The sequence below is a fragment of the Helianthus annuus genome, chromosome 16 (genome assembly GCF_002127325.2).
Source record: "Helianthus annuus cultivar XRQ/B chromosome 16, HanXRQr2.0-SUNRISE, whole genome shotgun sequence".
In the NCBI taxonomy this organism is placed as follows: Eukaryota; Viridiplantae; Streptophyta; class Magnoliopsida; order Asterales; family Asteraceae; genus Helianthus; species Helianthus annuus.
The window spans coordinates 33,223,962-33,244,796 of NC_035448.2; the positions used below are offsets into that span (position 1 = coordinate 33,223,962).

The following is a 20,835-nucleotide window of genomic DNA, read 5'->3' on the forward strand; positions in this document are numbered from 1 at the left end:
ATGGCCCTTGGCCTTTGATTGAGTGAAAGGGCATTTGGACCTTTCATCATTTGAAGGGGCAAGCAGCTGGGTTCATTGAATCTGCTGTACTGGGGACCCCTTACGGACCGTATGGGCTTTGGCTTACGGTCCGTAAGCCCCTAGTTTGGCAGATTTACAGTTTTGGTCCCTACAGCTCCAAAACTTGGTATTTGATGCGTTTTTGGCACGTTTAAGCCCCGTTAACCTCATTTCAAAGCTCTAAAATGAAGCTAAAGTATAGGGAACTTAAAATGTGCTCAAAAATATGTCGGATGTCGGTTCGTTTGGCCGTACGGTCACGATGTTTGGTTAATTACGACGGAATGCGCATAAGCGCGAAAGGCGATCCAAATTGCGCGACGAATGGATTTTTCTCATGCCAAACACTAAGGCATAATATAAGGATGCTTACATAAATTTTTGGATGTCCGGATGTATTCAGAACGTAAGTTATACGCGAAAGTGCAAACTTGTGCACTTTTTGACGCTTTTAGTCCCTAAATGATCCAAAAGTTTATTTTAGCATACCAAACCTCTCAAAGCCTATTTCTAAGCTATGTAAAGGATATTTATGGTATGTTTAACTTATGGACATGTTCCGGAATGTTCGTTACAGTTCAAATTGGCATACTTTCACAGTTTGTCAAATTTAGTCCCTGTAAGCGAATTAACTTGTTTTTGCTATACCAAAGCCTTCAAAACTTATTTCTAAGTTATGTAAAGGTTATTTAAGGTATGTTGAGTATATGTTGATGTTCCGGAGTATTTGTCGCATTAAACTGAGTACGTTTACGCACCAGTTTGCGTATAATCCCCCAGAAAGCGATGTAGAGCTTGAATTTGAACAAGAGTTGATATGTGCAAACGATACACATATTTATACAAGTCCAAAGTATGAAATACAATATTTCATTGGTTTGGCGTTTGTTTGATGGTTGAAGTGACACAGGTGTCACAGTACAGTAGCACCAGTAGAATCTTAGACCAGCAAAGGTTCCTTACAAGTTCAGCAAAAGTTCTAAATGACTAACACATGCTCGCTGTTTATAGGCAACATCAGGGAGCTTTAAAAGTGTTGTCCGATCGGATGGTGATCCGATCGGATGGTGATCCGATCGGATGGCCCTCCGATCGGATGACATTAGTCAACCATCGGACTTCACTTTTACAATATGCGCCGGTCCCTGAGTTATCGTTATACAAACATACATAAAAATGCATACATATACACAAAAGACATACACAGTACAAAATAAGACTCAATGCTGACGGAAGCTACAGACATATGAACTAACACATCCAATTTGATTCGACTTAAAATCCCAATTCGAATTCGGTTCTAATTCTGTTAAAAATTCGAATTCGAATCGAATTCGGATAAATTCAAATAAATTAGTTTTGATTCAAATTCAGCTAAAATATGTAATAAATTTGTTTAAGTTATGGGTTTTGTAATTAGCTATTTTAATACTTTGAATAAATTTAATGATTAATTATATTATAGTCTAATAAAAGTTGTATATGTATTATACATAAAATAATAAATAAATAAATAAATAAATAAATATGTACATTTTTAATTCGAATTGAATTTGAAATTTTAAATTCTTATTCGAGTCGTATACATTTACTAGACTTGAATTGAATCGAATTCTTAATAATAAAATCAAATTAAATCGATTTTCGAATTTTTCGAATTCAAAACAAATTCTGAACACCCCTAGCCGTTGATATCTCAAATCAAGGGGTAAAACAATCACGATGGTTGGATTGTAATTCTATACAACAATAATTACAATTTTATTGATCTCAGTGACTTTAGCTTATAGGGCTACAATATTATTATTTTCTAATTAATTTACGTTTCTAACCTTGAACTATATAACAGAGTTATCATAGATCCTTATCCCTGAACTCTAATAATTCTTTTTTTTATAAACCACTCATGTCGAACTTTAATCGATTTATCATACGAAAATTAAATAATAACTCTTTTTCTATAAATGATTTTTGTTTCAACCCCAAACTTTAATAGAGTTAATATACTGCCCTTAAAGTTCAATAAAATTATTTTTTTTAACAAATACTTGTTCTTTTTTCTTTTTTATTTTCCTTATTATTTATGTAACTTATTATAGTTAAAACTAACTTTTAACTCTAAACATGTTTACTTAATCATGGTGATTAATGCTTATTTCACTACAAGAAAATGAGGCAATAGGGGCGACAGTTGTCATTGCTAAAGACCCCTTATGTCGCTGCTATTATCAATAGAGGCGACACGTCGCCGCTAAAGGGTCGCGACTAAAGGTTGGCCGGTATTGCCTCATATGTCGCCGCTATTGGTACCTGTCCCTACTAATGCTTTGGCCGGAGCTTCGCCTGAATATTCAACGGAGACAGCTTTATCAACTTTCAAATTAACAAAACACCATCAATTTGTTAATAAACTTGTTTGAACTCGAAAATTAAGCAAAAAACTACATAACTTCTCATTAAAATTAGATTTACATAACATGAATTATAAGATAAACAAAATTATACAAAATTATGCATAAGCATTGAGCTTGTCGTCGGAGATTGAGCTTGTCGTCAGAGCTTGACAGTCGTCGGAGAATGAGCTTGTCGTCGGAGCTTGACTATCATCGGAGATTTAGCTTATCGTCAGACGTCGGAGCTTGACTGGTACGGTAGTGGTTGACAGATGGCAGAGGCGGTGGTTGGCTTTCGACGTCGTTAACGGTTGAGGAGCTTGACTTGTCGCCGAAGCTTGCCTGGTATAGTGGTGGTTGACGGAGGTGGTGGTAGAGTGTGGGCGTCGTTAATGGTGGAGGTGTTTGACTTGTCGCCGAATCTTGCTACAAATTGCCTACGGCGGTTTGGGTCATCGTCCGGGCCAAAAAACGCTTATTTCTATTACTTATTTGCATTTTTATGTTTTTTGAACTATTTTGGGCTTTTTGTTTTAGGCCGTGTGTTTGGCCCGTTATCTTTTTTAGGCCCATTTCGAATTTCGGTTTTTATTTATATGTTCCTCTAGTAATATGAATGATCAGACTTGAATTTTGAAACTACTCAATTTTTCACTTCAAATTCTGTGCCCTTTGGGTTGCAATTTGGGGGTTGGGGAAGAACTACACGGGTATTCGTAGAATCAACGTGTTTGATCTTCATTTATCGTACCACGCACTACATCAGTACTTGACTGAAGATCGATTGAAGTTGCATTTTCAGCATTCGACAACAACGGATAAGGGGGAATTTGTTGATGCAGATTTTGTGTCCGATGCTTGTCAAATAGATTAGATTTATTTTATGCTGAATATGTAATATTAGTGAAACGGTCAAACGAACGTGTATTGACCCGCTCGTTTGAAGTGGTCAAACGAGAGGGTTATTTGTTTGACCGTGTGTGTTTGAAAGACAAGAGGTGTGGCTATAAATAGCAACCCCAAGTCATTTCCAACATTGGAAGCTTCAGGAGGTTTTAGACCTCAGAGGGAGAGATCACCACTTGGTCTCTCCCCGATGTGTACTCTTTTGGTATGGTTCGGTTAGCTTGTTAATCGGGCCGGCTTATATTGTTATATTATCAAATCTATACAAGTAAGTATTTCATCCGTCTCTAATCTTCCCGTCTTTGAATATAATCATGATAATCACGGTTTCGGTCCCGAAACACGGTCCTACACGTTTAGATTTAAGCATGCATGGTCTATAATAACTCATTGATATATTATGTAAGAAATAAATCATCGCCAGCATTCCTACAACTCCTTCGTGAAACGTCGTGGGCTCCAATAGTAGTTAAAAACATTGTATATGAAAGCCCCGCCTCTAAACTCAAGCGACTCTTCACTCATCAATAGGCTTTTCAGAGAAAAAAAAACTACAAGTGAGAAATCCTATTTCGCATCATTCATCGACTTGAAGAATATAAAATAGCTTCTTCAAAGGTGAACAAGCGACGTAAGTAAATCACGTACTATGGGTACAAAACATGAAGTTATTGAAGTTTGTTTACAAGCATTGTTTTGTCTATAGTATATGTAATTATTAGTGAGATTACGAAGTCATTTATGTTGTTATGTGGTTAATTTACATGCATTGTTTTGTTTATATTACGTGATTATTATAAGGGGGAGCGGGGCACCCTCGGTGACCCCGTGCGGGGACCAACTTTGCCGAGTGGGGCGGTGCCGCCATCCAGGCGGTGAGCCAAATCGGGAAACAATTTCGGGAAGGAGGCACCGATGAAAGGAAGGAGAGAGGGAAATCGGGGACCAATAAAAGCTTTTTTTTTTTTTTTTGAATAAAAAAACAATTCCCGTAAGAGGGGTGCACCCCATACGTTTTTGGACAAGAGGGGAGTTATAGAGGGAAAATGACATGGCAACGTATGATTGAGTTAAAAAAAGTTTTCCCTCACCTAATTAGGGGGGTGCCACCTTCACCCTAAGATTAGAGACTCATTTTATGTTCTTAGGTGGTTTACATGCATTGTTTTGTTTATACTTTTTTGCCGTTTGTTTGTTGTAGGTGCATAGATAAATATTAGTTGAGGTATATCATAAAAGTTATATACATGAGTATATATTAACACATTTCAAGTTGCAACAATTGCCAATACGAATGGTCCCAGAAACTTTAAAAGAATTAATTTTGATGCAGCACAGCACTGGATAAGAATGTACAAGTTAGAAAATGTCAAAGAAAATGAAATATGTACAACTTGGCCCAGATCCTCACCAGCCAACCATACATGGACCATAGCATTAATTTTAACTTTCATTCTCATGCATAAAATCCTTCTATAAATAGAGACCAGTAACACCCTAGTTTCCTCATCTTACATTTGATATTTGTAAGTGAAAATGGCTTCAAAGACGTTTCTTCTTCTTGCCCTGGCTTTTGCCGTCGTTCTTCTCATTATCTCAGAAGTCGCTGCCGCTAAAGAATTAGCCTCCAACCATGACGGTAAGAACAGTTTTCGCGCTTGTGTCATTACAACAAATAACTTAATCTTAAACAAATTTTAGGCATGTAAAATGGCCAGTAAATGGCCTGCCAAATTAAATCTTAACCAAGCTAGACATTAAAAAGAATTAAAGAAATTTATTAGTAACTCAGAGTTTTTAATCCACATAGTTTAACCTTTATATTATGTGCATTTATAATATATTGTATGATAATATTGTCATATTATGTTGTAACATTACGTTGTACTTGTATCTTGACCGGATAATGTTTCTAGAGTGCATTCAAATGAAATTTATGTCGTTAGAAAGTACTTGAAGTATCTACCGACACACACACATGTGTGTGTAAAATGTTTATTATTTATTTTAACTCGCTAGCATAATTGGCATAGGAGTTAATATTCGCACATCCTTTTTCTCTATCTTTCTATACATACATAGATATATATAGGGAGATAGAGTGTAAAAGGGTGTCGCAATAAGATACGTGAGAATAGTGGAAGCCAATTGCTAAATATAAAAGTTCGCTTATTCGTTATAGTGCGTTATCATAACTAGAAGCATTTTATGAATAACATGGAATGATGCAGGTGAGGTTGACGACTTTGGAGGATACAATGGCGGTGGACGTGGAGGGTACAACAATGGTGGTGGAGGGTACAACAACGGTGGTGGACGTGGAGGGTACAACAACGGTGGAGGACGTGGAGGGTACAACAACGGTGGTGGACGTGGAGGATACAACAACGGTGGTGGACGTGGAGGATACAACAACGGTGGTGGACGTGGAGGATACAATGGTGGTGGTGGAAGACATGGAGGTTGCAGATACGGTTGCTGCGGCGGTGGACGTTACTACAACGGAGGAGGTTGTAGGTGTTGCTCCTCGTTTGCAGAGGCAACTGCCTACAAACAAACTCAAAACTGATAAGGGAATCGTATATGAGAAAGATGTTTTACCATGCTATATCATGCATCATGTGCTTCTTATATATGTAGTAAGTGGCATGTATTCTTTCTAAAGAAACATGCAATTGCCAATTAGTATGTGTTAAATAAAAGTGGAGTTCGAATCACAAATGCGTTGTAATAATTTACTCATGCAATAATATTTTCCTTTTTCTAGCTCATATGTATGTATGTGTATATATATATATTCGTATTTTTACAATATAAAAGAAAGACTCTCTAACTGACATCTTATTTCAAGCAAACTTATATAATTTATTCTACAAAGACTACTAAAAATAAAAAGGGTATAATTAAAGACACAATGGATCGTACAAGATGATACGGTGTCAAACAAAATATAACACAATGCCGCAAAATATAACACAATGTCGAGAAAAAAAGACAAATGATAAGATGCAAAAAAGACACAATAACTCAAATATAGAAAAGACACAATGATAATAAACAAAATTTCTAAAATCTACAAGTTGTATATCTAAAAGTGAAAATCTAAAATCCCACATCGTAGAGTTCAATGAGACGGTTCCAATGCAGCTTGAATGAGGTTAATCGAAGGCTATTTGATACCCTTTATACGATTTCTTATTTTTAAGAGTCTCTGTACTTAATCCTAAACCCTATGTCACCGTTGCACTTTATTTAAGGGTCAATCTATTTAAACACCTTATCTGTCTATTTAGACACCCTTTGCCTCGTATAGGCCTCGTATAGGCCTATACGAGGCGTATAGGGTTACATCAAAATCAGTGCCTAACTCATGTCACTTCTGGTTTGACCCCTTCAAGACGCCTCGTATAGGCCTATACTGGGCGTATAGGACCCTTCGTATAGGCCTCATATGTGACCCTTTGCCCCTTATATGCCTCGTATAGGCCTATACTGGGCGTCTTGAAGGGTTTCTTTTTTTTTTTTTTTTTTTACAAACATTTTATACAATATTAATCGTTTTAGCAAACTTTTATACAAAAACAATAAAACTTTTTTTAAAAAAAACAACTCAAATTACCCCATCAAAACACCCATTTTTTTACTCAAAAAACATCACCCTCCAAAAACAATCAAATTACCCTACCAAAACATCCATTTTTCAACTCAAAAAAAACCAACGAGGGGTCCTAATATTAATTATTTAAAATAAAAAAACTTGTTTTTGTATAAAAGTTTTGCTAAAACGATTAATATTGTTAAAATGTTTGTTAAAAAAAAAAAAAAAACCCTTATATACGCCTAGTATAGGCCTATACTAGGCATATAAGAGAGGCAAAAAAGACCAATTTACCCCCAATATAGGCCTAAATCAGGGGCTAAATGGTCTTTTTTCCCCTAGACGCTCAGTATAGGCCTATACGAGGCGCATACGAGGCAAATAAGACAAAATATGACATAATCAGAGATTCTCTTGGAAATTGAAAAAGGCTATACGCCTCGTATAGGTCTATACAAGGCGTCTTGAAGGATGTCCAAATAGGCAATAAGGTGTGTAAATATGTAGACCCTTATTTAATTCATGAAGTATGAGTGTGATTTTTTCTTCAAATAAGTTGTTTGTTGTTTGTTAGTATACTTTCATAATCCATCACACACGTTAGTTGATTGCTTAATATTTAATATTAATGAAAGACTATTGAGAATATCTCAGTGAAACAAAACTTCATGCATAAAAAGTTAAAAACGCCGGCTGCTTTTTAATCTGCATTCATCTTTTTACACAATAGAAAGCGTATTATTATGTTATATTTATAATTTGTATATGTTCTAAATCGATTACTCAAATATAAGCTCAAACTAATTTAAAAGTACGTGAATTATATTGGTATATCAACTAGCTGTATAATTCTGTAATATGTAAAACAGTAAACTCACAAAATATTTATATTTTATTTTAATGACGAGTCGATTTCATAAGTAACGGTGGATGTGGCGGAGGTTATACGGCATGGTGGTCGGAGTTGATAGTGTGGATTACTTTCACTGCTAATTAAATGATATGCAGCAGTCCATGTTATATGCAGCAGTCCATGTGCTGACTGCAATAAATTCTTTAATTTTGTTTTGAAAGCTTCACTGTGTACTCTACCTTTAAGCATAGGTCCATGACTATGTCAAAGATCTACCTTTAAAAGCGTAGGAGGACTACCCTCTTGCTCCTCCGCATCCTATAAGGCTATGGGGGTGTGGAGGGTAATCCTCAAAGGATGATCTGTTACGTAGACGTTCACATAAGAAGGTATGTAGATGAGCCTAAAGTGATAGACTTAGGGTGTGGTGATAGGCTTCAATATATATATATATATATATATATATATATATATATATATATATATATATATATATATATATATGTATATATATATAGGGGACTGCTAGAATGAAAACCACCCCGAGTTGTAAGAACCGCGAGAACCACACCATCCGGGTCGCCGTTTACCACGATTTTTTTTTACAACTAGATGTGTAAATTATAAACACATCCGTAAAAAAAACACATCCGGAGGGGGTAGTTTTTTACACCACAAGTTTGCTGTTTTTATTTATTTTTCTTTTTTTTTTTCACCAAACTTGTGGTGTAAAAAACTACCCCCTCGGGGGGGGGGGGGGGGGGGGGGCGTTTAATTTTTTTTTTACGGATGTGTTTATAATTTACACATCTAGTTGTAAAAAAAAATCATGGTAAACGGCGACCCGGATGGTGTGGTTCTCGCGGTTCTTACAACTTGGGGTGGTTTTCATTCTAGCGGCTCCCTATATATATATATATATATATATATATATATATATATATATATATATATATATATATATATATATATATATATATATATATATATATATATATATATATATATATAATGGTAAATCGAAAACTCACTTGAGTTGAGAAAACTCACAAAACCTTTGTAAAAAACCCATGTAAACTCAAAAAACATTTCTAAAAAAACTAGGAAATGTAATATACATATATTTGAACATTTTTAAAAAAGAAACACAAAAAAACACTAAGTAGTTTTTTTTTTAAAAAAATGTTACAAATTTCAGGTTACATAATATATATGTCCAAAAAAAATGTAACATACAAATTTTCAACATTTAAAAAAAAAAAAAACTATTAAGCGTTTTTTTCATTTTTTCATAAATAGGTCCGTGTACATTTATATTACATTCCCTATTTTTTTTTAGAAAAAAATAAAAATGTTACATAGGGTTTATTTGGGTTTTCTCAACTCACATGGGTTTTCGATTTATCTATATATATATATATATGTGTGTGTGTGTGTGTGTATGTATGTATATATGTGTGTGAGAGAGATAAAAATAAACCTGGCCCGTCTTCTCCGTCTTGCCTTCGACGTTTGCGACAGGGACGTCCGATGGATGGGGGGGAGGGGGTGTTCCAGCTCGTGGTCGCCGATTAGTCTAAGAAGAAAGTGTCAAAAAAATCTTGTGTGCAAGTATCTATACTATCTATTAAGGGAGCTTAGATGATGACATAGAAATGCCTACGTGTCAACTTCTCAGTTATGCCATGTAGTCCTCGCTGATGTCATAATTACGATTTATTTATTGTATATAACAATCTATTAAAATCTGATTTTTATTTATTAGTAGAAAGTAACTTTTTTAGAAGGGAAATTCAAAATTCAAAATTCAAAATTCAAAATTCAAAATTCAAAATCAAATCATAATTTCAATCGTCTTTCTCTCAAATATAGTCCTGCATCATTTTCAAAATTCAAACCATCATCTTCAACCCTCTCTCTAATTCTCATTTTCAAAAAGAACTCTCTCTAGCTCGCCATTGCCGACGGCTCCTGTCGCCTAAGGCGGCGGCGGACTTAAAGCTTGTGGTGCCTTGATTTGCTCTCTGTTTCTCGCTTTAAATCTTTTGCTTTGAGTTGATAATACCGCGATGGTGTTGTTGTTTATCGACGACCCTATTCCGTCATGTTGTGTTTCCAATCAGTGGCCATGATAAATTGAAGTTTATCCAAGATAAAATTGATGATGATGATGCTAACTTCATCTGAGATTAACCAAATAGGGTGGTCATGATCATGAGGTAAACCATACATTAACCCTAATTGCTTGTACTTTAGCCTTTTTTAAGCTATGATGGGTTCTTGAGTTTCTAAGGCTTTGATGTAGGTCTGCGCCTTTAGATTTAATGATTTAATGTTTTAATCCCTATTTTTTGTGGGTTGTTTTCTTGAATTTTATGGTATTTATACACTTTCAAGTTGAAAGAATGGAAAAAAGATGGTTTTTTGATGGGTTTGTAGTGTTACTTTGATTTTGGGATCCGCCTTGAAATAATTTAGGTTTGAAACTAAACTGTTGAATGTTTATCGATTCTAACCATATCATATAAGTGTGCTTTGGGTGTATCACAATGAATACCACATGACGAACAAGTAGTTTGAAGAATAATTTTAGGGGTTCGGATTGTTGCTTCAAGTAAGAAGTGAAAGTGAAATTGCAGTTAAAAAGGTTACTCTTTTCTTTCGAATGCACTTTCATTAAAGATGGAAGCTTGATTATAAATGTTAAATGGTGCGTATATATGAGGGAAATATGGTATGAATGTCGGTGTCCGTTTAAAGTTAAACCTTTTTTTTTGCATCAAACTCCAAGTCAACAAGAAGAGAATATGAATTTTAGTTATGGTAACATTAGGCTGTTGTTAACACAACCCATTCATGCTTGCATCCAGTAGTAGTTTCTCCTTACAGGTATGTTTTTTAAGTGTTGCTTAATGATCAATATGCATATTGGAGATATGATTGGTGGGTGGGGTTATATTTATGGTTTTGTTTTTACTTTTTGATTTAGGAAGTTTAAATAAGTGCGAGGTGCTATGAGGCATCTTGTAACAACCCGCACCTTCGTGCGTTGTTACTACTCGATACACTCGTTACGCCTAGCACCAGAGATTCAGATCATAATGTAACTATATCAGATATATCGCTAAATCGAAGTATAATCGAATAATTACGCATATTCTATCGCTATTACAAACCTATTTTCGTAAATTATAACGCTCACGATGATGTTGAGTGAGGGCTTAATCTACCCTCCTCGATAACCGTGAGGTGTCAAAACGTAAACAACCAACGCTAACAAGGACTATCGGGTGAGTACTATGCCTCCAGCCGTCATGACGATGATGGCAGTACGAGCAAGTAGTACCCCGATAATCATTGTGGCACATCACATCGAAGAACGCACTCGAAGGCACGCGTAACTCGATCATCGCACCGAATATTGGTTATATAGATACGTATATACGGCCCTTTTGTGATTAATTATAATAAATAATTAAATAATTATATAAATATATGAAAATATGGCCCAAACAGTCGAAATCACACCAAAAACGAGGATCAAGGGCTTCCGTACGAACGGGCCAGCCGATCGGCTGGGCCGCCCGATCGAACGGGCCAGCCGATCGGCTGGACCGGCCGATCGGACAGAACAACCAACCGGCTGGACCACCCAATCGAACGGGCCAGCCGATCGGCTGGGCCGTCCGATCGGACAAGCCAGCCGATCGGTTGGGCCAACCGATCCGGCCCACCCTTTCCTCCTTTTCCCTCCTTCCTTGCCTATAAATACCCCTCTTCACCCCCAAACACTTGTTGTTGCTGCTGCTACTCGACCAAGACGTTCCAGCCCCATAAACTCTCGATTTCTCGCGATTCTTGTAAGTTTTTAACTCAAATCTTGTACTTTCTTGATCTATAAGCATTTCTTCACCTTTCTACCTTTCAAATCTCGACTTTTAACCGTGAAATCAACGGATTTGGAGCGTCCTAGGGTGATGTCACCATGGAGTTCTTCAATGGCGATGTCATCCCATGAAGAACAACTCAGATCCGAATGGTTTCCATACGATTATACGTAAATCTCGTCCAAATCAATGTTTTCTAATCAAGAAGCCATGGATTTGAGTTGTTCCAGAGTGATGTCATCACGAAATTCTTATGAACTTCAAGTGTTGGCCTCATTCCACCAAGAACAACTCTGAACCAAGGGACTTCCCAAGAATAATCAAGGTTTTTCACATCAGATCTATACACAAAAACGGTAGAAACAGAGCTTAGACCGACCTTCTACTCATTCTTAGTGTCGTGTTGGTCAGGGATCTGATTCCTACCGAAGAGACGACCAATTTCGGGTTAAACACGGATAAACCGCCAAGGACGGCCAGTTCTGATGAATCGGGGTGATTCCCGGCCGTTAGAACAGGTCGGAATTGATGGAATTTCAGTTTTTCAAAACGTCGCAACAACGTCTCGACCAAAACAACCAAAAAATACGCGAAAATCGTCGAAAAACAGCTGGACAGGCTGGCCAATCGAGCGGCCCAGCCGATCGGCTGGACCAGCCGATCGAACGGCCCACTTGATCGAACGGCCCTCTCGATCGAGCAGCCCACTCGATCGAGCGGTCCATCCGAATGGGCCAGTTTCAATCCAATTTTCGTCCAATTTCACGTAATTCGATGCCGTTTAACGCGTAACCCAATACTCATGTAATTAGTCTGAAATCAGGGCATTCTCAGGCACCATTCCGTCAATCCAACCGAATACACACTGTGAGTATACTTGACCCCTTTTTATTGAATTTTGGGTGTAACATACGTTCCTTATAAATCAAACTTATCAAACGAATGATTCAATTGGACAATTTATCACTTGTGAATAACTGATTGCATAGATATACGTGATGCTAGTTGCATGTATGCTAGGACTTATACTCGTGACGTCCCACCACGACTAGTATAGTACTATTTCGCCCGACGGGGCCTAGTTATGCCATCGAGGAGTCGAGCATCGAGGACTTAGCTGGTAGTATCAGTTTTGTGAGTATATATATGTCGTGTATTACGTTTATGCATGTGGGAATTCGCAGCACTTTTAATCTATTATACTATTACATATCAAACATGTATACTCGCCAATACTTTTGTATTGACAATATTTTGACGTATGTTGCAGGTTTAGTCGAAGTCTACATCAAATCAAGCTAGGAAGTCTAGAAACTCACCTAAAATCTAGGTTGTCGGATTTGAATTGTTCGGGAGGACAAGAAATCTGTGATAACTTATGTGATTGTATAGTTTGTTAGTATGGGATGACAAATGTAATGAATATTATCGCAATATAGTTTTTATGGATTCTCTTGAGCAATCTGATTCGCCTAGTGCCGCGCCCCAATGATTCCGCCATCGATTGGGGTGTGACAGATTTGTATCAGAGCCATAACTATAGGGAATTAGGCAAGACTCGACCTAGTCCGGGTCGATGTCTTAGAAGTTGACCTAGTCTATAGTCTAAGCACCCATAGGCTGACTCGTATGAACTCGGTAGGGTTTGTATTGCGCCTACCTGATGCTTTCGATCGAAATTGCTAAGTCTACAACTTTGTGTGAACCCCGCATACTACAGCTTCGCATGAAGAAGCCTTTCCTAAGGCTGAAATACTACTTAGCCTTTCCTAAGGCTGACACAATACACATGTTTTCGAAAATACTCGCATCTCGCAACCGAGTGATCCCGTCGAGACCAGGTGTGAAAACCAATAACTCTCGATAGGATTGCTCACTCAGCGCATTTTTCCAGCATGAGGAACTTTCGTTGAGTTAGGAGTGATATCCATACCTCGACGAGAGCCTCCATTTCGAAATTCTAGTGGAGCTCTCGGATTTATTCGATGAGCATAACCACAAATTGGGAACGAAACTGTTAAGTCAGGGGTGAAACCCATACCTTAATGAACCATTCCACTCCCCAAAATATTTTTTCAAAAGCTCTCACTAGGGACTCGACCATCACAATGCCTCGAGCCACGCAATGACTAGGAGGACGAATGCCATGAGCTGCGTCCCAGCGGAAGCATAAGTCTCCAAGGTCAACGTGCGTGCACGAATTCGTTGGGTGTGATTGGGTTACCTTGGGTAGTCGACGCCTAAACACCCGAGTCACTCCGAGTACCTTAATAAGCCTATGATTCGCCGGATTTTTACGATTTGATGAACTTAGTTATGTTTATGTGTTTAATTGCGATTATCCATTTCCGCTCCCTGTTTTACAAAACACACGACTCGCACAGCCATCACAATCCAAAACAAGGACCGAATATTCGCAACAAAACTAATGTCTAAATTGCCCGATTCCTCTCGCATACTCTCTCTCTCTCTCTCAACGCGTCCTCGCGCATTCTAAACCATAACATACGTGTGTAAGTATAAACTACAGTTATCTATATCTAAGTACAAACCAAATTATGATGTAAGAGTCAAGGAAGTTTCGTGTCTCCTATGTGGCTCCTATGTGAAGTCTATATATATATATATATATATATATATATATATTGCACATTACAAGTTTCGATCGCACTCAATCGCATCGTAAACTCAAAATCATTATGATCGAATCTCATTCCCAATCTCTCTCTCTCTTTCTCTCTGTCTAGATGCCTTCCAACGACTCTATCTCGAGACGAATAGCTAGGAGAAGAGCCAAACGACGCGCCGATAAGAGGATTGCCTCGCTCGTGACCAAGGAAGTGGTCAAGCTCATTCCTCGAATTTTCGCTCAAGTGCACTCTCTCGGCAACGCTCGAGATGCGAAGGACTCCAAGACGAAAGAGCCGCAATCTACTTTCCTCTACAAACACTTCAAAGCCTGTGACCCGATGGAATACACAGGTGAAGGAGGTGTGACCCAACTGCTCCGGTGGTTCGATTCTATCGAAGTCACCCTTCGACAAAGTGGGTGTCCCGATAGTTTTCGTACTACTTGTGCCACCGGAGTATTTCAATCACGAGCACTCGAATGGTGGACCGCCGAACGCAACAAACGTGGGATCTCCGCAGCTTATGCCCTCTCATGGGACGAGCTGAAGGAACTCATGAAGGAAGAATATTTTCCTCCTCACGAAGTTCAGAAACTAGAAAAAGAATTTTGGGATGTTAAGCAAACCGAAGGCGACAATGCTGGCTATACAACAAGGTTCAAGCAGCTTAGTGCAATCTGCCCAAGCCAAGTTGACACTTCAAGGAAAGCCATCGCAAAATACATTCGCGGCTTGCCCAAGTGTGTGGGTGATTTTGTCGAAGCGGCAAGACCTGCTACCATCGAAGAAGCCTACCGTTTAGCTGCAGAAATCAACAACAAACGAGTCTTGGACGGGTCCTTCTCCAAGAAGCCTGTCAAACAAGCTCATCAAGTAATCATCATCAACTCATCCGACGATTCTTCTAAGGGTTGCTCCGACAATGTCTCCGTCAAATCATCAGGCGAATCCGACAACGAACTACATCGACTCAGGAAGCTCAACCTAGCCGCAAACGAAAGACCGTGAGCCCAGACTCTTCAACAACTGGACTGCCGCAACCCGAACCTCTCCGAGCAGTCCTAGTGCAACCCAAACGTGCTTACAATGGACCTCATCCCCTGTGTTTCACATGCACGTATCATCACCCGCTAGAAGCAAATTGTCGCTATTGCACAAATTGCAACTGGTATGGTCATCATACGTCGCACTGCCGCGCAGGGCCGTAACTTTGAAAGAAGTCAGCAAAAACCGCAGTCTCCGCAGGTTTCCTCCACAGCAACGTTATTTTGATTCTAATGTTGTTGTAATAATACGACTTATCGTTATCGTTTTCTTTCATGTGTGGAATTTACTTCATCTAGCGTCGCATGTGGGTTCTATTTCTCTTATACTCGAGCACCATCTAAACGCTAGCACTATGTACTATATAATGTATTTTACCCTTACCACACTTTTAGAACGAGGTACGATAGACGTGCAAGGAACAACTAATCACGGGTGCACACGGGATTATCTTGGTCAGTGCACGGAGGTCGTAGTGAAATTCTAATGGTGCCATAACGTTTAAAAGCATGGTCAAGGGTCTTGGCCATGTCAACGAAGTGTGACACCAAGGCACGGGGCATAAGTAGTAGGGGTAACGCAAGGTGTGCCTTACCATACTACCGAAGTTTCGTGAAGAAAGTGCCATGTGAAGTTGGACGTTATTAGACCTATTACATTATTATGGTTATTTTCGACACTCTACAATCGATCGCAAGGCGTAACGAAACTAAATCGCATCACTGCGAGACTTCTCGTAAGTCTGCGTACGCGACACAATTGCCACATCGATGGACTTAGGAAAGTTCACCCCGAAGAGCAATTGGAGCAACGCAAGACTGGTCGTAAGCCTAGAACGCAACCTAAATCGTAGTTTTGCTGGATCTATCTCGTAATCAAAATCACTCAATATGTGGCTCGAAATCGCAATCGCATCATGTGTGAACCTCTATCATTTGGTGTGGATCGCTTATTGTGTGAACCTCTATCATTTGGTGTGGATCGCTTATTGTGGGTCGCTAGACGAGTATCGAAAATCACTCGCCGCCTTTCACTTTAACGCATTTCGCACCTATTTCATCAACTCGATACTCTTATCGCGTGTCGCTATCACACATCGATACTCGTGTTGTCTTTGTTAGGTTAGCATGCATGACCTCGTTTTATGAGACAAAACTAATGGAGTCGAAACATGGGGGTGTTTTAACCCTATTAGCAGACTTTCGTGGGAAAAGGCCATGTGGGCTACCATTAGTTACTGTTTGTGGTGTATTCAACTCAATCGAATCGCATATCGCTCGCAACGCAACGATCAATACTTATCATCTATCAGGGTCTATTGCTTACCAATATTCGAGTATCGCTTGGAAGTCATCGCAGGTTGTGCAGTATTAGGGTACATGACATCGCTTCACGAGATGAAACTAATATGGAAACGTGGCGTTTGCCGTATTAGCAACTCTCGTGGAAACATGCCATGTGGGTTTTGTGTGAAATCAAATCGAAATCGCATCTAGTCGAATAAAAAATCGCGCCATTCGCTATCGCTTATCAATCGTCATCTAACCCTGTGTGCCATACCAATGTTTCGTATGATCGAACTACTCGCACTCGCTATCAACGCATTGTCAGTATCCAATTCGCTTCAATTCAAGACTCGGTCTAACATCCTATCGCTTGGACCGAGGGATCGAAATTCTATCTATATCTTATCAGCACGCGTGACACCACCTCACGAAACAGAGGTAATATGGGTAAAACATGGTGGATACGCCGCTGGTACTTCCTATATATAAGTGTTTTAATCATATTAATGAACTTTCGTGGGAAAGTGCCACGAGGGGCCCGATGTAAATTATTTCTCCATAGTATTAAAGAAAACCAATTTTTATAAAATTTTATTAAAACCGTTGGACAAGTGAAATTTCCTTACAACATGGAGAAAACATCGAATCAGTTTAGCCCCATGCCCAATGGGAGTTTCATAAGTCCAGTATTTCCTTAAAACTTTTGAAATGACAGAAAGGAGTCTTCCTAAGAACGATGGTTCGACAATTGAGTTTCAGCTCGAACCCACGTTGCAGGAATACTTTCTTAAAACTTATTTTGCCGCTGAATTCTTTTTAAAATGTGTGACCCAAAATCTGTTGTCAAATTAACAAAACCCTCCCCATAGCGCTGGTGTGAACATCAATGCTGTTAGCGCCACGTCATGAGGGGATTTTCCTAAATATCTCCGAAGATTAATTAGTTATCAATAAGTTTAAAACGCTAAGGAATCGCTGTTGTGTGTGTTATCACTTTTGGTTGTCCGAATTGTATCTTCTCACCGCTTTCGCTCGTCGAATCTTAATCGATCACTCGCTATCTAGACGCTATTAATCACTACTCTCAATCGCATCAACTCTTACGACCCTACTATTAGATTAACTTCTGGACGAAATTTCCTAAAGCAGGGGAGACTGTAACAACCCGCACCTTCGTGCGTTGTTACTACTCGATACACTCGTTACGCCTAGCACCAGAGATTCAGATCATAATGTAACTATATCAGATTTATCGCTAAATCGAAGTATAATCGAATAATTACGCATATTCTATCGCTATTACAAACCTATTTTCGTAAATTATAACGCTCACGATGATGTTGAGTAAGGGCTTAATCTACCCTCCTCGATAACCGTGAGGTGTCAAAACGTAAACAACCAACGCTGACAAGGACTATCGGGTGAGTACCATGCCTCCAGCCGTCAAGACGATGATGGCAGTACGAGCAAGTAGTACCCCGATAATCATTGTGGCACATCACATCGAAGAACGCACTCGAAGGCACGCGTAACTCGATCATCGCACCGAATATTGGTTATATAGATACGTATATACGGCCCTTTTGTGATTAATTATAATAAATAATTAAATAATTATATAAATATATGAAAATATGGCCCAAACAGTCGAAATCGCACCAAAAATGAGGATCAAGGGCTTCCGTACGGACGGTCCAGCCAAACGGCTGCGCCAGTCGATCGAACGGGCCAGCCGATCGGCTGGGCCGCCCGATCGAACGGGCCAGCTGATCGGCTGGGCCGGCCGATCGGCCAGAACAACCAACCGGCTGGACCACCCAATCGAACGGGCCAGCCGATCGGCTGGGCCGTCCGATTGGACAGGCCAGCCGATCGGTTGGGCCAACCGATCCGGCCCACCCTTTCCTCCTTTTCCCTCTTTCCTTGCCTATAAATACCCCTCTTCACCCCCAAACACTTGTTGTTGCTGCTGCTACTCGACCAAGACGTTCCAGCCCCATAAACTCTCGATTTCTCGCGAATCTTGTAAGTTTTTAACTCAAATCTTGTACTTTCTTGATCTATAAGCATTTCTTCACCTTTATACCTTTCAAATCTCGACTTTTAACCGTGAAATCAACGGATTTGGAGAGTGCTAGGGTGATGTCACCATGGAGTTCTTCAATGGCGATGTCATCCCATGAAGAACAACTCAGATCCGAATGGTTTCCATACGATTATACGTAAATCTTGTCCAAATCAATGTTTTCTAATCAAGAAGCCATGGATTTGAGTTGTTCCAGAGTGATGTCATCACGAAATTCTTATGAACTTCAAGTGTTGGCCTCATTCCACCAAGAACAACTCAGAACTAAGGGACTTCCCAAGAATAATCAAGGTTTTTCACATCAGATCTATACACAAAAACGGTAGAAACAGAGCTTAAACCGACCTTCTACTCATTCTTAGTGTCGTGTTGGTCAGGGATCTGATTCCTACCGAAGAGACGACCAATTTTGGGTTAAACACAGAAAAACCGCCATGAACGGCCAGTTCTGATGAAACGGGGTGATTCCCGGCCGTTAGAACAGGTCGGAATTGATGGAATTTCAGTTTTTCAAAACGTCGCAACAACGTCTCGACCAAAACTACCGAAAAATACGCGAAAATCATCGAAAACCAGCTGGACATGCTGGCCGATCGAGCGGCCCAGTCGATCGAGCGGCCCAGCCGATCGGCTGGACCAGCCGATCGAACGGCCCACTCGATCGAGCGGCCCACTCGATCGAGCGGTCCATCCGAATGGGCCAGTTTCAATCCAATTTTCGTCCAATTTCATGTAATTCGATGCCGTTTAACGCGTAACCCAATACTCATGTAATTAGTCTGAAATCAGGGCATTCTCAGGCACCATTCCGTCAATCCAACCGAATACACACTGTGAGTATACTTGACCCCTTTTTATCGAATTTTGGGTGTAACATACGTTCCTTTTAAATCAAACTTATCAAACGAATGATTCAATTGGACAATTTATCACTTGCGAATAACTGATTGCATAGATATACGTGATGCTAGTTGCATGTATGCTAGGACTTAAACTCGTGACGTCCCACCACGACTAGTATAGTACTATTTCGCCCGACGGGGTCTAGTTATGCCATCGAGGAGTCGAGCATCGAGGACTTAGCTGGTAGTATCAGTTTTGTGAGTATATATGTCGTGTATTACGTTTATGCATGTGGGAATTCGCAGCACTTTTAATCTATTATACTATTACATATCAAACATGTATACTCGCCAATACTTTTGTATTGACAATATTTTGACGTATGTTGCAGGTTTAGTCGAAGTCTACATCAAATCAAGCTAGGAAGTCTAGAAACTCACCTAAAATCTAGGTTGTCGGATTTGAATTGTTCGAGAGGACAAGAAATCTGTGATAACTTATGTGATTGTATAGTTTGTATGGGATGACAAATGTAATGAATATTATCGCAATATTGTTGTTATGGATTCTCTTGAGCAATCTGATTCGCCTAGTGCCGAGCCCCGATGATTCTGCCATCGGTCGGGGTGTGACACATCTAGGTGCCAAAAGCCTAGGCATGAACCTTGCAAGAGCCCATTAACCAACATCTTTAATGTCACTTGGACAAGAGGTTAGTAAGTACAAATGTTGGATTTCTTACATATGTTAAGTGCAGTTTTAACGATGATATTCATACCGTGTATGTTGCTTATTGTGACATTGTTATAGGCTGTAGTTAACTGTCTAGCATATCAGATTGATCATCCAAAATCCTGTTAAAACGAAATGTAAATGATTTGAATATGAAAACTATACTTGTATATATTGAAGATGTAAATGATTTGAATATGAAAACTATACTTGTATATATTGAAAACTATACTTGTATATATTGAAGATGAAAACTATACTGTATGTATTTCTATATCAATTTCATGTTTCTGTTATTCGCTTACGTTAGCTTAAAGTTCGATTTGTGAAATTTCATTTTGAAATGTTATATGACGTATTTTCGATCGAAATGTTACGGAGATTTGTTGTTGCCAGGTCGATTTGTGATTTGTCTACTGATTATGTGTTAGATGTGTTTGATCTTTGAATTTGTAAGTTTGTAACTTTGAATTTGTAACTTTATGTATCAGTTTCATGATTTGTCTACTGATTTTGT

At 39.0% G+C, this 20,835-nt stretch overlaps 1 protein-coding gene across 1 annotated transcript; it reads left to right on the plus strand.

The window, feature by feature from the left end:
- Positions 1–4,843: 4,843 nt before the first annotated feature.
- On the plus strand, positions 4,844–6,130 carry LOC110916050 (dormancy-associated protein 2). Its single transcript, XM_022160794.1, has 2 exons — positions 4,844–4,998; positions 5,591–6,130. Exons 1-2 carry the CDS (start codon positions 4,896–4,898, stop codon positions 5,926–5,928), a joined length of 441 nt encoding a protein of 146 aa, XP_022016486.1. The 5' UTR covers positions 4,844–4,895; the 3' UTR covers positions 5,929–6,130.
- Positions 6,131–20,835: the final 14,705 nt, after the last annotated feature.